At 42.4% G+C, this 24,706-nt stretch overlaps 1 protein-coding gene across 1 annotated transcript; it reads left to right on the forward strand.

Moving 5' to 3' along the window:
* Positions 1-909: 909 nt before the first annotated feature.
* On the forward strand, positions 910-12,558 carry LOC148343107 (synapse differentiation-inducing gene protein 1-like). The gene is made up of 4 exons (XM_088315472.1): positions 910-1,279; positions 4,780-5,245; positions 11,384-11,521; positions 11,999-12,558. The coding sequence occupies exons 2-4, from the start codon at positions 4,832-4,834 to the stop codon at positions 12,155-12,157; spliced, it is 711 nt and encodes a 236-aa protein (XP_088171598.1). The 5' UTR covers positions 910-1,279; positions 4,780-4,831; the 3' UTR covers positions 12,158-12,558.
* The last annotated feature ends 12,148 nt before the right edge of the window (positions 12,559-24,706 follow it).

A 24,706-nucleotide genomic window follows, 5' to 3' on the forward strand; every position in this document is an offset into this window, starting at 1 on the left:
TAGTCGAGGGGCCTTCCCACAAGCCAAATGGTATGAAATTAATCTTAAACCAAAATTAATGTGTGTACATAAGCATCCGACTTTTTCTTTTAATCATTTAATTAAGAAAATTGCAAAATTGTGTTATAGAGACGCTTTTCCACAACGTGCATACCTTTATTTTGTTTCGTTAAGTGTTATACTGATGCTCATTGTCATTAAAGATGCAGCCTTCTGCAAAACAAGCCTGAAATAGATTCAAACTCTCTTCTGGACTGGTGACACACGCCTTATGTCGACAGAGCAAGTGACTTGGAGTCATTCCTCAAGAGAAAACGAGCATAACTCAGCTTTTTGCTTTCAAAGGCACATCGGAGTGCCCGTGCAGTCCCGTTTGAGAGCTGTAACAACCTAGATTGGTGTTTACTGCTAACCAACAGGCTACCGAGTGCACTCCCCTCTCGAATTGAAGTAGTGGTGGTGCTTCACGGACCAAATGACTCCTCCACTGTAGTTTTCTCCCTTTTAACCATTATGTATATTGGCATACTAGTGCAGTTTGTACGTCATTAATAAATAGATATGGCCACTGTGTTGTGACCTGAATTCCCCAAGTACTGGACTTTCCAAATACGGGGCCTGTGTTAATCAGCATTTAGAAACACGTTGTGTTATCCGTGGAATTTTGCTATTTTGACACCCCTAATATATATATAAATCATGATTGTTATAGACTATGTATTACGCAATACATATACTACACTGTATGATGACAAAATAAACATTAAACAAACTTCTACGTCAGTACAGAGTGCTAGTAGCCTACTTTGCCACCTAATGGGGGGTGGGTGCATCCTTGGGGGCGTTAACTATTGCAACTATTTCGAAGGAGCGCATCCACCCCCACCCAACCTGTTCCACTGAGAACAACGCACCGATGCGTAAAACCATATCCAACCCGTGATGCTCCAGCAGGAGAGGCAAATCCGCGATCACCCCCAGTCGAGAGTTGACATCCTTCACTCCACTCGTGTCCTTTCACACTAAATAGTTCGTAATCGGAATCCTTCTAAGCCTCTCGGTTCTGCGTTGGTGCGTAAAATGGAGCTGCGTGCGTGCGCGTCGCTGCACGGCACGGCACGGCATGCTTCCGTCGCACACCGACGGACAAACTTGCTTTTAACGAGTGAAAGCTGCATGGCGGATTCCCTCGAAATGATGATGTGAAGTCAGAAGCGGGCGAGTCAGTTGCGCGGAGGAAGGATGCTGAGCGAGGCTGCGGGAGGACATTTAAACCAAGGTGAGAGACTACTACTGTGTTAAACATTGTTTTTGCTGGTTGACATCCTCGAGGTGCTTGGTTGTTTTTGTTGTTATTTTTTTGTTTAACAGGTCTGGTGTCATCTTGAGTTATATTCTCTAAAGTGTGTCTATGGCTGCAGGAAAAGAAAAATAAACAAATAAAATGATGAGAAAGAGAGAGCATGTATTATTCATAACTGAGGAGCACACACACCTGCTAAGTGCACATCTTCTGGTGTTTTGATTAATTATTTGTGCATGTAGGATGCATGGGCTTTTTTGTTGTCTAATGTTGTGTGTAATAGAAGCGTGTGTTCTGGCCAAGATAAGTGAGTCTTGTGTGTACAAGTGTGTGTGCATGTTCACATGCACACACACACCGTTTTCCACATCGTTCACGCTTGTCCAGGCGGAACATTTGTGTCTCGTCCTGTTATTGTGTTGTGCGCTGAGACCACAAGCTTGGCTGCAAGCATGCCATCACACGTGGAAACACACTCTAACACTCAATGTGCATCCCATTCAACAGTATGTTTTCTCCATAAACTAAGCCGTGCTATTCTACAGAAGAAGAAAAAAAGAATCCCCATTATGCACATTTTATTGACTTTCACCCACAACAACAATGCAAGCAATTTGCTACTCTATTCCAGTGTGATGCACTTTAGGGGATTTATGATCTTATTTTACAGCTAAATGTTGTGGAATTCAGGCAAAGGTGTTTCTAGACCCTTCAGGGCCTCGGGCAAAAAGGACCATGCATGGAAGAGCTCCTCAAAGAACAAAATCCTTTTTTTTTTCATTATTTAGAGTTATTTTATCAACTTGCGTTCTCATGGGAGCCCACAAAAATCAATCATACATGTCATTGGAGTGTGTATGGTGGGCAGCAGTTCAATTGTTGATTTCGACCAAAATCTGCCATTTTTCAGGGCGTCCTTCAGCTTGGGGTTCGATGCAATTGTGTGGGTTGGCTTCCCTGTTGCAGCGTCACTGTCGGGCAGAGCTACACGGTGGCCACCCCACAAAATGTGACAAATTGATGTCTATGATTTTTGCGCTACTTGGATACAGGATTTCTAGCCCCCCGGGTGTTTTTTTTATATTAACTACATATTTAAGGAATATAAAATTGATTTGAATGCAAACGTGAAAGCATTTGACTCTTCCAGTTAACAAAAAAAACAGTTAACAAAAAAAAATTCTAAATCACGACTTCACGTCATAGCATGCAAACAACATGGCTGAGAAGTCATTGTTTATCTTACAATCCACAGTCATGGTTTCGTGAAATAAAATGCACACTCAAAATACAAACAGGAACAAACCAAACTAAAAAGAAATGTTCAATACAGTTAAGAATTAACTCATTCACTACTAGCCGAATAAAAAAAATAAATAATTTTTTGACGTCTTTAGTCGTCAATGGCAGTCAATGAGTTAAGAGGTTTTTGTGTCACTGTGCCTTTTGCAAAGTATGCAAAATGTCGTAGGCCATCGGTGACGATTGATCATTCCGATTGGCTGTTAACTAGCAAATCAGGGAATCAGATAGAAGTAGACTATGCGATAGCACAAGTGATGATGTTTCAGCAAAAAAAAAGTTAAATTATTATTATTGTTGTTGTTTATTATTATTATTATTATTATTATTTCAATCTTATGAATGAGAAAAAAAAAGAAAAGTTGACTTGCATTTCTGCTTAAAATAAATTGTAAAAAATTTGTTGTCCGTCCAATAAATTTTGATTGGTTGGTTGATGGGCTTCATGCTTTTTAACATTATTAACTGTCATACAAGTGTTAAAATAAATAACACAAAACTCTCCTGAATTTGCGGCCTAGATTGTATCTTTTTATAATTTGTGTCAACTTATGATGGTTCTATACTAATCATTAGTCTTTCCTCTGAACCAACACTGGTGCGCTACTGTCATAGCATCAAAAACACCAGCGGAGGCAAAACTTTAGGTTCTTATTGAGCTCAAGTCTCATGAGATTCGCTGGCATCTTCTATGATTTTTTTTTCCCCAAGGTTCCATTGTATACTATTATTCCAGTGGGTGGAACTTGATCATACAGTATATTGTACTTCTTCAGGTGTGCTCGTAAAATTGACTCGGCAGACATAGCAATCCGAATTCAACGGCTGCATATGACCATTGCTTATCACCATGGAGGTTGTTTTCCATTACATGCTGATATGCGCGTGCATGTGCACGCGTGTAGGTGTGTGCGTGCGTGCGTGCGTGGGCGTGTGTACGTGTCTGAAAGGGAGCGAGACAAACATTGAGCAGATGGTGATTTCATTGCACAGGATGGTAAGAGTGTGTGTACTGAATATTGGCAAATAATACCTTTATTTAGCCAAGGCATTTTACAGTCAAAAAATCTTACGACACACCACCAAATAAAAATACCACAAAAAAGTGTGTATACTGAAATAAAGAGAATCACATCTGAATTGATTTAAAAATGGACTTACGCAGTATAATATCTCGGCCTGTTTAGTATAGTTAACCGTTATTCTGTTATACATAATATGAATGGTAAAAGAAAGTATGAAGGTCAATTGTACCTTCTGCCATGGAGTGGAAGAGCATTTAATGGTTCTGCTACTGTCACTGTGCATCGTTGGCAGAGATAGATGAAAAAAAATGCATTTGGAGTAAATATTAACACTCAGTAACAGTAGATTTTAAAATGTCAAGAAATGTGGTTTTGATGATGATTGTGATCATTCTTCTATTCTAGCATGTCAGGTTTTTGAGATATTTTCAGTTTTTGTCTGTGAGACCAATAAAAAGATTTGCAGTATAGATTTTACCGTGCGTTGTAATTCATGGCGCTGACATTTCAGAAAAAGAATCCACCTTTTATCAACCTAACCCTCAATAGAAAAATATTGGTAAATATATTACACATTTTTAAACTATTATGATGAGTATTGTTATTTTTATATTTTAATTTTTATGAAAACTTGATGTGCAGATTCGGAATCAGTGTGAATTTTCAGAAAAATTTAATGACATTGATAATTTTTCACAGCATTGGTCACGAATCACAATCCTCACTATAGAAAACTTCTTCGTACAAGCGATAACAGGACGGAACTCAGAATAACACACTTATTCAATTACCGTTACTTTTTTGCTTGTGTGAGATTATCCATCTGGCAGAAAAAGACCCAGTGGCCGTGTATCTTCCTTGTATTTGGAAATATAAACTCATCTAGTGGTTACTGTTAGTGTAGCGAGTATTAAAGATAAAGCACTGGCAAAGGCTCCCAGAACTTTTAGTATCCAGGTCCTGGGACCACCTAAAATTCCAATCCTGACCCTGCTGAACATTTAATGTGCTTTCGAGTGTCATTTGCACTGCATGACTTAACCTTGTTTACGACAGATTTTATGTTGTCAAACTTATTACAAGATGATATGTTCGTCAACTTTTATCATTTAGCCTTTTTATAAATGTTTATCATATGTATTATTTCAGCTTCCAGACTGCCCATCTCGTCTTGGACTACAACAGAGTAAGCAGGATCACCATGGAGAGCCTTAGTGAGCTCCAGAATCCTCTTCTGGACAAAAGCAGCAAACATCTAGTCCAGGGATACCATGGCGACTACCCAAGCCAACAGCAGCACCAGGACGGTCTCGCGGGCTACCGCTACAGCGAGAGCCATGACGAACACAAGTCTCAACAGTTCCTGGACGCCACCTCGCTGCATCTGGCGGTGGAGGCCTTCTACAAGCCCGACTTCATCCTGTGCAAGGACGACGTGAGCCTGCACAGCAAAGACTCCAAGAGCGAGAGCTTTGAGACCACCTTCACCGAAAATAAGGACGCAGCGCCGAGAGATGACTGCGCAGAAAACCAGCTGGGTAGCACGCAAGAGAAGGATGTGAAGATCCAGACGGTGTCGTATGAGGTCGAGGACGAGCAGGTTCCTGAGTATGAGGTCAGTCACAACGTCAAAAGTCAAATAAGTACAGTGTTTTCACAACCATAAGGCACAATTTAAAGTCCCAAATTTCCCTGAGAACTAACGGTGCGCCTTGTAATGAAACGCGCCTATTGTATAGATGGAGTTGGGCCTGGAGCTGGACAGAGGGACAGCTGTCCACAATGTCATAGTCTGTCTTATCATTCATGTTATTGCAAGCAAGAAACATCACTGGTTTAGACAACAGACTGCAAAAAAAAAAAAAAATATATATATATATATATATAAAAAAAAAAAAAAAACACTGCCCAAAGGACAACACTCACATCTGTCTTAACAGCCATGTGATTGGCTGAGGCTGACTGGCTCCCAAGAAGCCATTGCTGTAATCTTTGTGTTTTTTATATCTTTTGGGGTTATGAATGGCATAAGTGACACATTTTTTGTGTTCATTTTATTTCTTTTTTTCATTGTTTGCCTGTATGCTGTTCAGAGATATTTTTTGTTTTGATTTGAAACTGTGACACTAAGGAGTGTGGTGACCAGTGACATCCCTCCCCTGACGTTGCCTATTAAATGAGTTGCCATAAAAGCACTCGGTGGTCTGAAGTGCTACTATTGACGGAGATCCCTTATCCACATGGGGGCTAGCATGCGCGAGCTAGCATGCGCGAGCCCACCTGAGCCTGAAGCTGGGCAGAGTCCCCCAGCTGTGGAAAACATCCTGCCTTGTTCCCGTTCCAAAGACACCCCATCCGAAGGAGCTCAACAACTTCAGACCAGTGGCGCTGACGTCTCATCTGATGAAGACCCTGGAGAGACTGGTCCTCGTCCATCTGCGCCCCCTGGTCAGCTCCTCAATGGACCCACTCCAGTTGGCATACCAGCCTGGCATCAGTGTGGATGATGCCATCATCTACCTGCTCCACACTTCACTCTCCCACCTGGAGAAGGCGGGGGCACGGTGAGGATCATGTTCTTTGATTTCTCCAGTGCTTTCAACACCATCCAGCCCGCCTTATTGGGAGACAGGCTGGAGCAAGCGGGAGTGGCCCACCACCTCATCACATGGATCCACGACTACCTCACAAACCGGCCACAGTACGTGAGGACACAGGACTGTGTGTCTGACGTGCTCCTCTGCAGCACGGGAGCGCCGCAGGGAACTGTGCTGCCTCCCTTCCTGTTCACCCTCTACACCTCGGACTACAAATACAATTCCACAACCTGTCACCTGCAGAAGTTCTCTGATGACTCTGCGATTGTCGGCCTCATCACTGACGGTGACGATCGGGAGTACAGAGGGGTTACGCAGGGGTTCGTGGACTGGTGTCAGCAGAACCGCCTCCAAATCAACGCTGTGAAATCCAAAGAGCTGGTGGTGGATTTCCGCAAGCGTCGGCACTCTCCACCTGCACCAGTGAATATCCAGGGAACATACGTTGAGAGGGTCTCGACTTACAAGTACCTGGGTGTTCATCTGAACAATAAACTGGACTGGAGCGACAACACAGACGCTATAGGAAGGGTCAGAGCAGACTCTTCCTACTCAGGAGGCTGAGGTCCTTTGGCGTTCGGGGAACACTCCTCAGGAACTTCTATGACTCGGTGGTTTCATCAGTCATCTTCTATGGAGTGGTCTCCTGGGCAGGAGGCATCTCGGGCCGGGACAAAAAGAGACTGGACAAACTAGTGAGGAGGGCCAGCTCTGTCCTGGGCTGCTCCCTGGACTCTGTGGACTCAGTGGGGGGCAGGAGGATGACGGCAAAACTGTCATCAATGCTGGACAACCCAGCCCACCCATTCAATGACACTCTGAGAACACTTTACAGCTCCTTCAGTGACAGACTTTTACACCCTCGCTGTACCAAAGAGAGATTTCGCCGCTCCTTCCTGCCGACTGCTGTCAGACTTTTTAACAAGAATATTGGGTCAGGCCTACAAACGGGAGGGCATTAGTGCAATTGTGCGGTCCTAGGATGCAATATACACTACTACTGTACTTTCAGCCAATGGTGTACTTAAATATTGACCAATGATGTATTTTGTTTACCATTACAGTATTCTTATAACAGTACTTCTATCACTGCAGTATTTCTACCATTGCAGGACGTTCACTATTACAGTACTTTTATCATTGCAGTACTTCTATCATTGCAGTATTTCCCATCATTGCGGTACTTTTACTATTACAGTACTTTCATCATTGCAGTATTTTTCTATCGTTGCAGTATTTTTACTATTACAGTACTTTTACCATTGCAGTATATTTTATCATTGCAGTACTTTTTACCATTACAGTACTTTTATCATTGCAGTATTTTCAATCATTCAGTAGTTTTTATCATTACAGCGTTTCCCCCTCTGTATAATGGACAGGCATTAGGAGTGTTTTCTTCCACTTAGATACGTTTATACTGTGTATATTTGCATGCTTTTTATGAATGTCTGCTGCTAATGTTATACATTAACGGCTACATAACGCCGCCGACTCTGTGTGATCTATATCTTTGCTGCTGTAACACCTCAAATTTCCCCATTGTGGGACTAATAAAGGACATCTTTATCTTTATCTTTATCTTTATGTTATTTTTCACAATCATTAGCAATTAAAAAAATAGGAGTGTGTTCATTTTAAAGTGTATACGATCATAGGTAGAAGTGAAATGTCAGTTCCCAACGAGACAGTATCCACTTTTTGTAAGGGAAAGGAGAATACTCTGCGCGGAGTCAGTTAGTTCATTAACACTAAGTTCTAAGGGGTCAGCCCATCTCTGTGCAGACGGGCGGCCACGGGGATGTTTTGTCATTTACATTATTTTAACAACCTAAGAGACCCTCGGATCCATTCGCAATCATTTTGCATTTCACTGCAAGTCTTTCAAGGTTTCTTGTGAACTCCTCGTGCTTTATAATTGCCATATGCGGTTCTCTCCGTCAGGGCTATTGTTCTTCGGGATGACTAGAGTGCTCATCAAAGAAAAGTCACAAAAGCAAAGCAGCAAAGTCATTTCAGATGTGCTAGAAATATCATTTCGGTCACACACCCTGATCAGAGCGCTGCTTTTTCTCTGGCGCACAGATAGAGATGTAGCTTTGCTGCAAGTAATGCAGTTGGTGCCTTGTGTGCATTAAGAGTCCCTGGAGCAGGTGGCCACTGGCTGAGGTTATTCCCTCTCAATTCAAGCGAGCAAATTCTTCAGATCAAGTGTGGCTAAGTAAGAGTTGCCTTGCCAGCGTGTGGTGTTTCCACTGACCTTTATCTTTTTCTACATTGTATAGCGAAAAACTAATATTCCAAAATTCCGCAGTCCTACATGTGGAGGGGCCCCCTGGATGACTCAGTATTTCCCTCTGTTAAATATTCACGATGGTGAATCCTTTGTTCAATTTTGTCCCAATATGTCAGCTACCAGCATGTGCTTGCAAAGCTTTTCAGACTGGCAAATATGACATGTCACAACTTTCTTTAAAACAATTAGTTGATTTTTTTGTTTTTCATTTGTTCAGACAAACGCAAGTTCTTTTTTTACCTCTACTAGTTTCAACGTGCAACTGCCGACTTCTCCGGGAGCTTTAAAAAAGTCCTCTTGATGATCCAATCACATTCAGGTGACATGACTTCTGGGTATAGAGTCACAAAATCTCTCTTTGAGACAGTTTCACCTTGACAGAATTCTGCACTCTACTGAGTGACATTGTAGTTAAAAGCCAGCGGACCGTTATATCCGAGAAATCCGGTGACATTTTGCTCTGCTATTTGCTAAATAAGGATGACACGTGTCTTGACACTTGCATTGGCAAACAAGCACAGCGGGAGAGTGTCTGCAGTCAGTGTCAGTGGCGTCAAAAAGCACCAGTCACTCAGTCCTTATCCAGCACGGCTCACCGGATAAAGGTAGATTAGATTCTGTGTGCGCACAACGTTATTCATGGGGTGTCACGTTATGGCGCGGTTATGAGCAGTCGGTGTGGGGATGGAAAACAGCAGCCTGTCCAGGTGCAGCATGTTCATAAAACAGATAAGGGGCAGCTTCGTAATCTTGTCTTGGCACAGGGGGCAGCTGTTGGGAAACAAGTCCGGATAATTTAGTGTTGTGCTACTGCGTCTAAATAAATAAGACTCATTGTCACAATGGAGATTATTTATCATGTAGTCAAATAGAAGGTGACATTTGCCGGTCAATAGTCTCGGAATATTTCTTGTCCATATGGTCGGTTACTTGCCCGCTTGCTAACTCGTGCTGAAATGCCTGGAGAAAAAAAACCCACAAACACGGGTAAAATCATGCACACTCCCCACATGGTGGCCGGAGTCAAAATTAGAACCCCAAACCGACATGTAGTGACGTGACATGACGTGATGTGGGGTGATATGACAAGACATGTGACATGACATGATGCATTGAAACATGACATGACAAGTCAGAACATATTATGACAAGACAGGACATGTGAAGTGACATGACATGATGCACGGTGTCGTGATATGATATGATGTGTGACATGTCCCGTTGACAATGAAGCAATAAAAGTGAACTAAATATAAACATACTGACATAATTAACATGTCTTGGTGTGATGTTATATGTACTTGACATTTAATTGACAATTGGCGTACAGAAACCCTGAGGCTAAATACAAACGTAAATGACAAAGATTATAACCGTTATTATAATCGGACAATGTTGGCACAAACAAGCCACTGGGAAACAAAATCAAATCAGATGAAAACAAAGCTTAGCAAATTAAAAAGGTCATCAAAAAAAAAAAAAAAATCAGGCCATGACAAACACATCAAATCAAAACAACGACAAAATGGTCAATTAGCCAATGACATCCTGTATTTAGTTTGTCAGATTTTAAAAAGAATAACCTTTCCCTCTCTCTAGTTATATCTTTATGTCATATCATTATTTGCGCCGGTTGAAAAAACTAACAAGCCTATTTTGACAAAGTAAGGAGTAGAAAGCACTGTTATCAGTTTTCAAATCTAGCCAGTATAACAGCTATCTGAAAAATATATACTCCAGTGAAGCTCGGACACCTGAAAAATTTAGTACCAGAATTAGTTCTTCATGACCTCCCACCACTGTCTAATTAAAAAGAGGACATTGATCGAAAACATTTATTAGATAGTTGTACACCATTTGGAGTACGACAACTATAGGTATTATATGTCGGAAGTGCACAATATCCACTCTATTTTGCTCCCACCTTGACTGATGGCTGCAGGCGGCGGAACTAATGAAAGCTGCTCTCTTCTTTCTATTGGCGCAATCGTCCACTGTACATGCAGGACCGCTGAGCGAAGCGAGGGCTGCGGCCTCTTCAAAGGTCACCCCGCCATTCGCATCTCCATCCTCATTTTGCTCGCCTCGGTCCGATCGATGTCTGTCTGTCGCTAATTAGCCCCACTCGGTCTTTGTGAGTCTTTGCGTGTGGAGCAGTACGACGGCGACGACGACGGCGGCGGCGGGTGGAGCACGCTGGAAAAGCAATTTAGCACATAAATGGCGCTGTCCTCTGGCTGTGTCCCTGTCACCTCTCGGTGATGGAACAATCCGTTAATCCCGCTTTATCTGTCAGCCCGCTCACGGCTAGTTGACAGGCTCCAAATCCACTCTGGGCTAAGCACTTCCTGTGTTGGTGGTCCAGCAACGAGGGCGTGATCGACTCTGTAATTTGCAGCTAATAACAATGTAACTCTCCACAGCCATTTGTGTGTGTGTGGGTCATTGTATTGTTTGAGATTGCATGCTTGATTCCTCCCACATTACAAAAACACGCATGTTTGGCCCTTTGAAGACTCTAAGTCAGGGGTGGGCAAACGTTTTGATTGGCGGGCCACAATGGGTTCTAAAATTTGACAGAGGGGCCGGACCAGGAACAGATGGTTGGAGTGTTTTGGTCACCTCACCTCATCGGAGAAATAATTTTATAATTTAATTTGAAATGAAAGTCAACGAAAGCATGACACACCACAGTATTTAGAAAATAAAACATTTACAAGGTTTATTCATCTAATTTTTTTCATGTTTGGCGGGCCGGATTAAAACATTTAACGGGCCGCATGTGGCCCCCGGGCCGTAGTTTGCCCACACCAGCTCTAAAGTGCTGATCAAACATCCAGTTCCTGATGTGTTCTTACAGAGTGACAGCTCCAGTGAGAGCGAGAGTGAAGACAACTTCCTGGTACTTCCGCCTCGGGACTACCTGGGCCTGACCATCTTCTCAATGCTCTGCTGCTTCTGGCCTTTGGGCATTGTTGCCTTCTGCTACTCTCACAAGGTATAAACATCACCTCCAGCATGTCATGTCAGGCTGTTGTTGCATTTCAGGTCGTTTTACTGGCCCACATACCTTGGTCCTGTTCGGCGTGATTGAATACGTTCTAGTGTGGGAAGCTTTAACGCTGAACGGCTAATGCTAATGTGTGATGAATAGTGAGCAGTTGCGGCCATTAGTCACAACTTTGCAAAGCACTGCATACCCTGAGTGTTTCTCTCGGTATAACCACACAGTGACATTTACAATGGAGGGCATATTTTTTCATAGCTCACAAAAACACCCAAACAAGCCATTCGTCACTGTCAGAGCCATGACCTAATTGCCATGGCAACGAATGCCAGCGAGAGAGAGATTTTTAGTTTTTTCGCCGCTAACTGTGGCCCAAACCACCTACTCATGCACTCACCGCAGATGATGACTAACTCATTTCACTCTCTGATTTATATTTATTTTTTTTTTTGCGTGTGTGTGTGTCAGACCGGCAAGGCCGTCGCTAAGGGAGACTTCTCCAGAGCGGGGATGAGCTCCAGGAGAGCCCTTTTCCTGGCTGCTCTTTCCATTACCATCGGCACAGGAATGTACGTGGGGGTGGTGGTGGCTCTCATCGCCTACCTGTCCAAGCCTGGACATGTATAACACTGACAATAGAGGCAGAAAAACGAGAGGAGGAGGACGGACTTCATCACTTCGGCGGGCTGCTGGGTGTGAAAGCCGAATCAGTGGAAAGGAAGGACAAGAAATGATATCAAGACTGTTTGGACTCTATTTTGACCTTGAATTTTTTGGGGGGATAAACGCCTGCTAAAAGAAAAAAGGACAGAGCCTCCTCTCTTAAGACATCATTCCCAACATAATTTATAATTGATGTATTCCCTCTTGAGACAAAAATGAGCTTTTATATTGTCTGGATTCAGAGAAAAAAAACATGATTTAGATTGTCTTTGTGTAGACAAAAGCTGCTGAGCAGTGGTCACTAGAGATATTTGTGTTTATTCTGTACTGTACATCAAATGAAATAAACAGTTTTGGCATGAATAATGAAACGTCGCTCCTACAAATGTCCATCTCCTCCAACAATTTATGTAAAGTCATGAGTCGTGCAAAAATGTTTACGCAATGAACAAATCGTTGCTCGTTAATATTTATATGTTCATGAATATTAATTCTCCAAAGAAGGAGAAGCAGAGATGGAATAAGGCTGAAAAGATGAACTCGTTGATTTTGAAATGGTCAAACACAATCTGATCTGTTAATCCTGCTTTCATTCCACGTTAATTTCATCTCAAAATTATTGCTTCTGTAGGAAATACGCAAAGGTGAATTCATTTCTTCCTGTCTCAAAGTTAGCAGTTCCAGAGCCGACCACGATAGGGAACATCGGTTATTTCATTGATTTATTTTTATTGTTGCAATTTGAACACATGAATGTGCTCTGAGTGTGTTTGCGTGTTTTATTGTTCTTCCGACATTCGTCAAATCGATGAAAAGTGTATCGGAAACTGTGAGTCTCCATTCCCATAGGTGAGGGCATCGCAGTACACCACAGAAAAAAATATTTTGTTTAATTTATTTAATAGCTGCTCCAACACTCTACAGAATGTGTTGGAAATTAATGAACTGTTTCGGATTAACTCTAAGAATATTGGTAATTTTGCAAAGTCATTTTTTTACCCTTGTCTGAGTTTGCTGCAGTGTGCTTCAGACATTTTTGGTTGTCGGTCATGCTGATATTGCTTGCTATTGCGGGCGCTGCAAACACTGTTTTGGCATCACTCACTGTCAGCGCTTGAGGTGACTTTTGCTGCCAAAGTGAAGAGAGCCCGGGGAACAATAACTGCTCTGCGCAGTTAGGATGTCAGAATGCACTTTATTCCCTTCTGGCAGTTGGACTCATATTTGCATTTTAGCACCACTTCACAGTCACAAAGTTTGCCTTGGAAAATACGACATAAACTCGGGGAAAAGAATCGAAAATATTTTAAAGAACAATAGCATGAGTTTCTACTTGTAGATACAAAGAAGTCACATCACAAACTTTATGCTGTACATATATGATAGGTTTACCTAAACCTCAAATGATTTTCGATGCTAAATTTATGTCATTAACTCATTCAATCCATAAGACTATATATACGTTTTCAAAATTGTAGTCCCTGCCTCCCAAAGACGAATTTATACGTTTTAGCCTTTTTTTTTTTTTTTGCGTCATAGCTCCACATTTTTTTAAGATCTTTAGAACACAATATTCTGTAGTATCAATCAATCAATCACGTTTTATTTATATAGCACTTTTCATGTGTAGTATCTGTGTGCCTTGCAAAATCAGTCAAAATCCAGAAAACACTCTGTGATTGAGATTCATCTCGTAAAAACCGCTGGGATTAAATGAGTTAAATGTCATTTGGTAAATGATTAGAATTTGAATTAGAATTAGAAATCCCTTTATTGTCATTGTACTCAAGTGTGCAACGAGATTAGAGAGCTCCCCTCTCCAGTGCAATACAACAATAATACAGACAAATATATAAATTAGATAAATAAATAAGAGAGTGCAACGGAATTTAGTACTGAATAGTGTATGTAAAAACACATCACAATGCTGTTCTGCAAGGTAAGGGTGTTCTCGTTTGTGTGTGAGAGTTCAGAATGGAGATGGCTCTCGGAAAGAAACTGTTTCTCAGTCTATTGGTCCTCGATTTGATGCATCTGTAGCGCCTGCCAGAGGGCATCAGGTCGAACAGGTGTGAGTTTGGGTGGGTATTGTCTTTGACGATGTTGAGAGCCCTTCTGAGGCACCGGGCGGTGTAGATGACCGACAGTGAGGGGAGAGGGCAGCCAATAATCCTTTGCGCTGTTTTGACTGTCTTCTGGAGCCTCACTCTGTCCGCCTCAGTGCAGCCGCTGTACCAGGTGGAGACACAGTACGTCAGCAGGCTCTCGATGGACGAGTGGTAGAAGGCTAGCAGCAGCTTCCTGTCCAGGTTGAATTTCCTGAGGACTCTCAGAAAGTGCAGACGCTGGCGGACCTTCTTTACCACTGCTGTGGTGTTGTGAGTCCAAGAAAGGTCGTCGGAGATCTGTACTCCCAGGAACTTGAACGTGTGGACCCTCTCCACACACACGCCTTCGATGCAGAGGGGGGGCAGCACCGTCTTGTTCTTCCTGAACGGTGCCGCCCCCCCTCTGCATCGAAGGCGTCACTTTCGATACATTGCTCAATGTCAACTTTGCATCAAAAGAGACAAAAATATACCGAATGACACTTAATGACATCTGTCATAAGGATTCATTCATCTTCATGACAGAAGTCTTATGAACAAACTTCAAATAAAGTATTACCGGAATCCATGAAGTCACTTATGTGAATAGCAAATAGCATGTTGATTAATATTTGTTGTAGTAAATCAATGTCTTATGATTAACATGCACCAACTTGATTCAATGTTACGATCTGTTTCTATGGTTATTTTTTTATCACATTTGAACGGCACATGCAGAAGCTCCGCCCAAATTGTACATGAAACAAGAATGGATTGAAAATTTCAGTTAGCTTAATGCTAACATATCATGTCTAACGCCACACATGGGCTAATTACTGTCCGTTGCAAACAATCAACCCAAAAATATCAGGGGAACACGGTGTCTCCTTTAAACCTTCAGTAAGGTCCAGTGCGCCTTAAAGAACAGTGTGGCTGGCCTCTGCAATACTCATGTTGTCGTCTCTCCAAACAAGCGTGAAATGTGACTCGATGGGGGGGGTCATGAGTAACGCTCACATCAACGGGAGCTCGACGAGGCGCTGGAGTGGGTTCGTTCGGCCAGCAAACGTGGCGTATTTTCTCTCCCTCTGCGTTGTGGATTCAGGAGGAGGCTTCACCCACGCTTGCTCGGCTGCCTCTATTAGTCATCCACCCCCGAGTGAACACAACACTTGCAGCTGCACAGTCAGATCACAACCTGGGCAAATATATAACAGCGGCGCAGCGGGGTCTTAAGCCAACGTTGGAAATGTGATCAGCTTGTCTATTTTTAGACAGATGTGCAGAGGTGGGAGGAAGTCAAATAAGTGTCAAAAGTCACAAGTCTCAAGTTTTAACCATCGAGTTTCAAGTTACTGCGGGGAAAATCGAGCAAGTCAAGTCGATTTTGCTGATTTTTTTGCATTGACTTGTAAACGCTACATGGTGGCAGCTGACTTAAACGCCTTCAGAGTAAGCGTCAGTTGGACAGATATAATTAGCAAATATTGATCAGAAAAGGTGGCTTCAAGATGTTTTGGCCGCTCTCCGCTGAAGGTTATTGCGAAACGAAACATAAAAGAAAGAAAATTACACATTATGGATTTAAAGGGGAAGTCAAGTCAACTATTTTCTTTACAATATATGACCCCGATAGACTAGACTTAAAATTGCAGTTGAGGAATATAAATGAATCCGCCAAATCCACCCATTTTTCTCCATCTCAATGAGCGGCCATTTTGCCACTTGCTGTCGACTGAAAATAACATCAAAGTTGCTCCGAGCTCAGGCCACGGCTCTCCTTTTTTCTGGGTTTGGTCGTGTGACATTCGCAAGCTGAGTCCTAAAGAAATGAAATGGTCGACAGTTTAATTTTATTGCTGCATCCGAACCAAGGATGAGACTTTACTGATGAGTTTGCGGTTTATTTTTTGAGCAACATTTATCCATAACCGTGTAACCTTCAAACCTAATCACCATAAGAGCTGAAACACATTTCAAAACACTCGCAAACAATTAGCGGACATATTTTACATTCAACACTCAATATTTTCAGACACAAAATACCAATATACATCATTTACACAACTTTTGCCTCTTCGGAGCGGGTGCTAGTAAAAGAAATGTTCGTTTTTCTGACCGTCAATATGAAACTCGTGGCCGTACTCTTTGTTAAGTTACCTTACGTGTGAACTATGGTGAACAGGAAGTTTGCATTCAAGATAAAAGCAAATAGCTTAAACCGGAAGTAGCACCTTTCAATGCAAATTTGGAACGAAAATTTAAAAAAAAATCACCGCTGCTGTTCCAAAAATATGAACATGGGTAGTTACACTGCATTTTCATGACTGGCTGATTCTGATGAGGTAACCAAGGACACTTAATGTATAATAATCACACGAGACACGGCGAGTACTTGTTAACACACTGTTTAGTCATTCCCCGGAAGTCCTTTCCACACCACACTTCAATACAAAGCATTATGGGACATGTAGTCCTAAATACCTATTACTACACCTCCTCCTTTTAGTTGAACGTAATCCTACAAGTAAACAGGCATAATTTGCATAACCATTAAAGTAATGTAAACATTTTCTTTCTGTTCTAAACATTGACAGAAACACCATATTATTTTTTTTTCTTGTTATTCTTCTTAACAGCATTTTAAACTACTTGCTTTCCATTTAAATGAACAATCAGCATCATTCACAAATCCAATCTATCACGAGGCCTCACGACACGACCGAACCTCGTAATAGTCCCTGTAGGTCGAAGGTGACTTCGGTTTCTCCTGAGAATCCCCCTGTCAGTCTCTACCATGTAGGATCTGGGAGTGTTGGCAGGTCCAAGTACTTCGCCTGAAGATGCTTCCGATGTAATCCAAACTTTCTGTCCCGTTGTTAGTTGTGAGAGTGGTCGTGTCCGGTGTCTCCGATTGTAGTGTTTTTCCTGCTCACGCCTCCGCTCTTCTTCCGAAAAGCCAGCCAGTCCGGCCACTTGGGATCCAGCTTGGTAGTAAATTGAGGCAAGGTCGTGCGCAGGTTTCTTCCCATTAACAGCTGAGCAGGCGAGAACCCGTGTTCCAGAGGGGTGGCCCTGTATGCCAGCAGCGCCCTGTGAAGATCCATATCTTTTTTCCACAGCTCCTTGACTGTGCGGACTGCACGTTCGGCCTCTCCATTGGCCTGGGGGTAATGGGGGCTGCTCGTGACATGGGTGAACTGGAACTCTTTCGCGAACTGTTTAAACTGCTCAGATGAAAACTGTGGTCCGTTATCCGATATCACCGTCTCTGGAGTTCCGTGTCGAGCAAAGGCCTCCTTGACAGCCTTGATAGTGACATCTGCGGTCATATGTTTGAGTTGTGCAACTTCAATGTACCTCGAGAAAAAGTCAACAATCAAAATATAATGCTTCTTTGACCATTCGAACAGATCCATTCCAACCTTCTGCCACGGGCGGTCCGGAAGTGGAGTGGTTAACAATGGTTCCCGGTTCTGTATTCTGTATTTTCTGCATGTATCACAATCACCCACCACTTTGTCTATCTGTACCGAGATGCCGGGCCACCATACAGATTCCTTGGCTCTTGCTCTGCATTTGGAAATTCCTTGATGGCCTACATGCAGACGTTGCAGAATGTCCGCTCTCAAAAGTGGTGGGATCCAAAGTCTTTCTCCTTTCATGAGAAGACTGCGACACACATTTAAGTCCATCCTGTGTTGCCAGTACACTTTCAGCTCTGGGTCTAGCTTGCATTTCTCTGGCCAACCGACACCGCAATAGTCCCTTATTTTCCGGCACAGCTCATCTTTTTCCTGTGCGGACCTTACCTCTTCCAGCCTTTTGTCCGTAGCTGGAAGACAGCTAACAAGAGTGTCCACGAAAACCTCCACGTCCTTTTCCAACTGTAGATCTCCTGCAGAGGGCGGACCTCCAACCGGAGCGCGTGACAGCGCGTCAGCTGTGACTAGGGTTTTTCCCGGAACATGGATGATCTTGAAAGTAAAGCGCAGCAATCTAAGCCTGAATCGTAAGATGCGCGGTGGAAGGTCATCCAATCCTCTTGTGCTCAAAAGAGGGACCAGGGGTTTGTGGTCTGTTACCAGAGTGAATTGTAGCCCCATAAGATAAGATGAAAGTCTTTCACACGCCCACGTGACAGCAAGCGCTTCTTTTTCAATCTGCGCATAGCGCCTCTCAGTGTCTGTTAGTCCTCTTGAAATGTATGTCACTGGACGCCATGTGTCGTCTGACTGTTTTTGTGTGAGTACAGCTCCAATACCAAAAGGTGATGCATCTGCAGCAACTCTTGTTTCTGCTGTATTGGAGTACTGAGCGAGCACCTCAGGAGAGCTTAGAATCTCCTTAAGCTTCTGGAACGCCGTTTCCTGTGGCTCAGCCCAAATCCATTCATTTCTCCCCTTTTGCAGCTCCTTAAGCGGTGTAGTTGTGGTAGCCAACTGTGGCATGAACTTAGCGAGGTAGTTTGCCATGCCCATGAGACGTCGCACATCTTCCACACATTTTGGCTGTGGGAGCTGCTGGATAGCCTTCACCTTTTGCGGGTCAGCCTCGATGCCTTTATGTGAAACCTTGTGTCCAACAAACAAGATCTCGCTTTTAGCGAACTCACACTTCTCATTAAGAGTGAGGCCCTCCTTCTGGAAGGTTTGGAGCACACGATGCAATCTCTGGTCATGCTCTTGCCTATCTCTGCCATATACAAGCACATCATCAGCATGACAGATTACTCCATCCAACTCTTCCAGCATCTGCGACATCCTCCTTTGGAAATGCTCTGGTGCCGATGCTATGCCAAAAGGAAGGCGGTTAAAATGGTACCTCCCAAACGGCGTGATGAAAGTTGTGAGTGGCCGTGACTCCAAAGCGAGCGGGACTTGCCAAAATCCAGAGCGAGCATCCAACTTTGTAAACACTTTGGCATCTTTCATCATAGCAAGAGACTGATCCACTGCAGGAAGAATATGCCGTTCTCTTTTCACAAAGTTATTCAGGGGGGTAAGATCCACGCATATTCTGGGTGACTTGTTTCCTGGTCTGGGGACAACAACAATGCCAGAACACCATTCTGTAGGCTCAGTTATTTTTGAAATAACTCCCATTTCTTCCATCCTCATTATTTCTTCCCTGACTGCATCCCGGAGGGGAAGAGGAACACGCCGTGGGGCGGAAAGAGCAACAGGTATGGCTCCCTGCTCTAGCTCAATGCGATAAGGCTCCTTCAACTTGCCCAAACCCCTAAACACTGTTGGGTATGCTGCCCTAAAATCTATCTCAGTGTCTTTGACTGTGTCCACTCTGTAAACTAACCCCAATGCCTCACAAGCTGGTCTACCTAACAGTGGCTGGACTAAACCTGAAACTAGGTAGACATCTTGAGATGTGCAGCGACCTTTTGCTGCCAACTGTGCCCTAAAGCAGCCCTTCGCTTCAAGTGGGTAACGAGCTGGCCCAAGAAGTTTCTTTTTAGATGGGAGTAGTTTACCATCCCTCTCACGTTTGTACAGTCTCACTGGCATGGTAGTAACATCTGCCCCTGTGTCAAGTTTAAACTGAATATTTTCCCCATTTAAGTTGACCTTTTCAACCCAGGGCTTTGACTTCACTGCATCAATCTCGCCCAAGAACACACATTCCTCGCTGTCTGCATAATCTTGGTTTTCTGTGACTTCCCTGAGCCCTACAGCTTCACTACTGCGACAAACTACAGCAAAATGTCCTTTTTTCTGACATTTTCTGCACTGTACTTCTCGGGCTGGACAATCTTTCCAAGAGTGTTTGTTCTTGCGACCACACCTGCTGCACTCCTTTGGAACTTGCTTAGTTTGAATTTTTCCTTTCTTTGTGTTTATCTTTATAGCGTCCATGTTCAGTCTATTGTCCTCTGCAGAGCTGCTGTGTAAAATCGTTTGCTGCATCTTCACAGTTTCACTCTGCCTGACTTTTTGTATAGCTTTGGACAGTGTTAACTCTGAGTCCATTTGTAGCTGTTCTGACAGTCTTTTGTCCTTAATTCCAACTACAATCCGGTCCCGTATAAGTTCCTCTTTAAGCACTCCAAATCCACAATTTTCTGCTAGTTTGTGTACTGCTGTGATAAATGACTCAGCCTGCTCGCCATCTTGTTGACGTCTGGAGTTGAATTGTGCTCGTTCAAAAATGACGTTGTGTTTTCCCACGTAGTGGTTTTCAAATGCTGCTTTAACAGCTTCATAGTGCTTCCTATCTTCAGAATTTAACGGCAAAACCGCTAAAACGTCATCAGCTGCGTCTCCCATCGCATACAGGAGTGAGTTTACTTGATATTCATCAGTTTTTCCATCCAACGCAGTTGCAATACGAAACCTTTCAAATCTTCTGATCCACTTTGGCCAACTTGACGGACAGGAAAAGTCAAATGGCTCCGGGGGGGATAACTGCACTGTTGTCGCCATCCCGGCTGATGAATCCCTGGTTTCTTAACGTTCAGGACATCCGCTTGAAGTTCCTCTCTTTACTTTTTCTTTTCGCGCCGTGCCGAGCCGTATCCTAGCAACGCGGCAAAAATAGCAGCTAACGCCGAAGCTACCTGCCGTCGTCTTCCACGCCGGTCATTTACGTTGCAACTGCCCGAAAAACGTCTTCCGGCAGCCAACTACACTTTACTGACCCGACAATAATTGTGAAGACTTGCAGTTCGCCACTTCTGACACCATGTATAATAATCACACGAGACACGGCGAGTACTTGTTAACATACTGTTTAGTCATTCCCCGGAAGTCCTTTCCACACCACACTTCAATACAAAGCATTATGGGACATGTAGTCCTAAATACCTATTACTACACTTAATAGTGATTTTGAAACTGAATGATGGATGAAGTCATGTTTCATAGTTGTTTTCTCTCTCTTCTTGGATCTAAATGTCAAGTTGAGCCTTTCATATGTTTGAGCCCAACAATTCCCAAGTCCTGAAACTGGCGATTTAACATCTTACTAGAGCATCACCCTAAATAATGACAGACATTAAAGCAGAAGCGGAAAACAGTGATGAATGTCCTGAGGCGAAATTGATAAAGAGGAAAAAGCACGCATTGGAAAGAGAAAATTCGATTAGAGCTGAGTGCTACATTTATAATGAGCACGTTGTTGTTGACTGTTCGCTCGTCTAAAAGGCATTCCTTTGATTCCAATCACTGCTCAAATGAAATACCTGTCAGCCAGCCTGGGGACAACGTACGCATAAACAATATGCTTGGCTTGTTGCAAACTGCTGCACAACACAATTCATCGCATTTGTGGTTTTAAATTAAAACTTAGTGTGAGCGCTCGCTCAAAGCCGCCAAATATCGTGACAGACTTATTAGTCCACTGAAGCACATGACTTTTTGCTGTAGTTTGGGTTATTATTAACTATGATTAGCTCAGTGGCGTAAGAGTAGCACATTTTTGTTCCAGACAGTCATAATTTAATTGTTAAAACGGATGGACTGGGTCAGTGTTTCTCAAACACTTTTATTCCAAAAACCACCATCATCCCAAAAATGTAAATATTATAGTGCAGGGGCCCGAAGTCGACAAAAGAGGCAGAGGTTTTATTCCTAAAAGCTGTATTTTCACATTAGTGTTAGCCACTGTCGCATTAGGCACAGTTTGAAAATTAACTCTGTGCTTTAATATAGAAGAAAAAAACATACTTGAAAAATAATAAAATTTAAAGGTATTGCTCGGACCATGTTTAGTAATTAGGAAAGATGGCGGAGTACCCGGAGGACCCCTCCAAGCTGAGGTCCAAACTTACTTCGGGGCTCACATGCTAACCATTGGTCCTCTGGGTCGCACTGTGAGGAGGATGTCTTGCGGAAATAATAATGTATAAAAAATACATCAAACCCGCCTTGCTCCATTCTGTGTACAATCTTTTAAATTAAGTAATTTAATCTAGTGGATGATAACATGTACTCGCATGCTGTTTGAAGCTCATCCAGAGATTATTCTCACATGCTTGCAGATCCATTTAATGTATATTTGATAATTCCAGGGAGACATTCTAGGTCAGCGCCAGTGAATCCACTAACAATGAATAGAGGACAGAAAAATAAAACACTTACTCAGCATTCAGCTCACCAGAGTCAAATGCAGATGTAGTTAGATTCCCTGTAACGATGTAGTTCTCGTGGGACTCTCTAATGGATGACGGGGAATATATTTGAAATGAAATTCAATATACGCATTTGTGAAATGGGTTCTCATCAGTCCATGTGCCACTTTCTCAGATACACTTTTGCAGTGTTTTCCTTGTGAACAATATAGTGCTTAATAGTCTGGAAACAAGAAACACCAGAAATTTGGTGACAAAGCCCCAAGTACCGCAGGCTTCCCAACCCCCTCGCTGGAACTCTCTTCGTACTGAAGTCTGAGATGCCATTACCTCATTTCCTCAAGCACTGTGTTGGTCTCCCAAACATGAACATTCAGTACATATTCATAAAATGTATAACGGTAGAAAGATGTATATATATATATATATCAACTCAGCCTCGAAATTGTCAAGCTGGTCGAATATTATCAAGGGAAATGTTAAATGTTAAATATTGCAACAACAACAAAAAATATATATATATATAATTTATATATAATACAATAATTATTATTTATTTTATATATATATATATATATATATATATATATTTATTTATTTATTTATTTATTAATGACAAAAATCCAACCTTTAATTCAAATGTATTTATTCAGAATGAAAAATATCTGTTGAGAATTTTTTTTCCCAGGAAATTGTGAGCATGCCTGTTGTTAATACTTTGCCCAATTCCCTTTTGCCACCAACACAGCATCTCAAGCTAAGTTATGTGTTTAATAAGGCCTGTCACAACGCACTGTGCAGTGCGTATGTGACGCCGACTCTGGAGCCGAGTCCATCAAGGGAGCTTCATTGACAGGGCCATAAATGAGTGTGATCATGTTTAGGGAAAATATTTTTGATATTCTGAACTGCTCCAGATCATGTACAAGGCATAGTTGCGTTGTTGAAGTATTGATGATTTCTTTAACTCATTCAATACCATAGACGGATAAATACGTCAAAATCCTTTTTTTTTTTTTTACTGGGCTGGTCGTGAATGAGTTAAGTGCAAAATGCTTGTGGTGGTTATAAGAGTTGTTAATTCCCATGGAAGGCTCAGGTACCAAAAAAAAAAACATTTTAAATACAGCCCGCCCCTGCCTATTTTATATTATCAGACCAGCATTGGCAACTAGAAGAAAGCATGATGCTTTAAGGTGCTGCATTATTTAGTATTATGCGGCATTACTTTCCACAATTTAAGATGGATTACGAGTATAAATTGGAACAACAAAGATCGTTCTTTTTAATCCTTAATGTAATCCTTCTTTAACACTGGTCTATATTTCGCAAGCGCATTGGTAAATCATCTCAGTCCTCTTCTAAGAAAAAGATGACATAGCGTCCTTTGTGACTAAACACGTCACTTATCGCGCCTCGCACCTTTGTCATAGAGCAACATGGCTCCCCCTGCGGTGCCACACACTGCTTGCCAGGATGCTCTCCGCACTGATAAGAGGCCACATCCTGTGGTTCACTTATCATTTGGAAGCAAAAAAGGGAACGTTGAATATCAACTCTTTTGAAAAATGTACATTGACTACGTTTTGAGGAGGGCGGGGCCTTGCCTCACTTGTTTTCATGGAGAAAAAAATGATAAGGAACGGAGGCTGTTAATTGCTTTTAGGCGCTTTATAGGAAGAGGTGATGACATTTTAATTGGCCGAGAACATAAAGCGGGAACAAAGAGATGATGAAAATAACATTTGAAGTAGTCACTCGCTCAGCAGTTGCCTGCACGGCTCGTCCACAATCTAAGACAGTGGAACCATCCGCAGTCAAATGTTTGGTTGTTTCAAGTCATGTATTTTTAGAAAAAAAAAACACCGCAAAGTAAAAAAAAAAATTAAATTATAAAAAAATTATAATAATACATTTATGTTACTTTCCACAGGTGTGCAATGATTTGTCTTTATCCAACACACCAACATGTGGTGATTTGGAATCCCTTGGTAACGATATTTGGAATCCCTTGGTAACGATATTTGTTATCAATTTCCTTAAACAAACATCGATAACAACTTTGAAAAAAATGGGAGCGCACACGTAATTTTTAATCTGGTTTTAGTCATTTACTTATTCTAGTGTTGGATTTTTAGGTTGGAGTTTTTATCCAATCAGAATTCAGGTAGCTTGAGTTGCCAGGCAGATTTCTTAGTACAAGTAGCACACACCATTCGTCGGAGGCATTCAGATACAATCGTGCGGGAATCTGTTCTGTGTCCCAAGGGGGCTTTTAGAGTTGATAGAAAGTTGCCATAGCCAATCGGATCTCGAGTTGGTTACCAAATGTAAAGTGTACTT

This window comes from Idiotropiscis lumnitzeri, chromosome 1, assembly GCF_059441095.1.
Source record: "Idiotropiscis lumnitzeri isolate Australia: NSW breed Sydney's pygmy pipehorse chromosome 1, RoL_Ilum_1.0, whole genome shotgun sequence".
NCBI classification, from domain to species: domain Eukaryota; kingdom Metazoa; phylum Chordata; class Actinopteri; order Syngnathiformes; family Syngnathidae; genus Idiotropiscis; species Idiotropiscis lumnitzeri.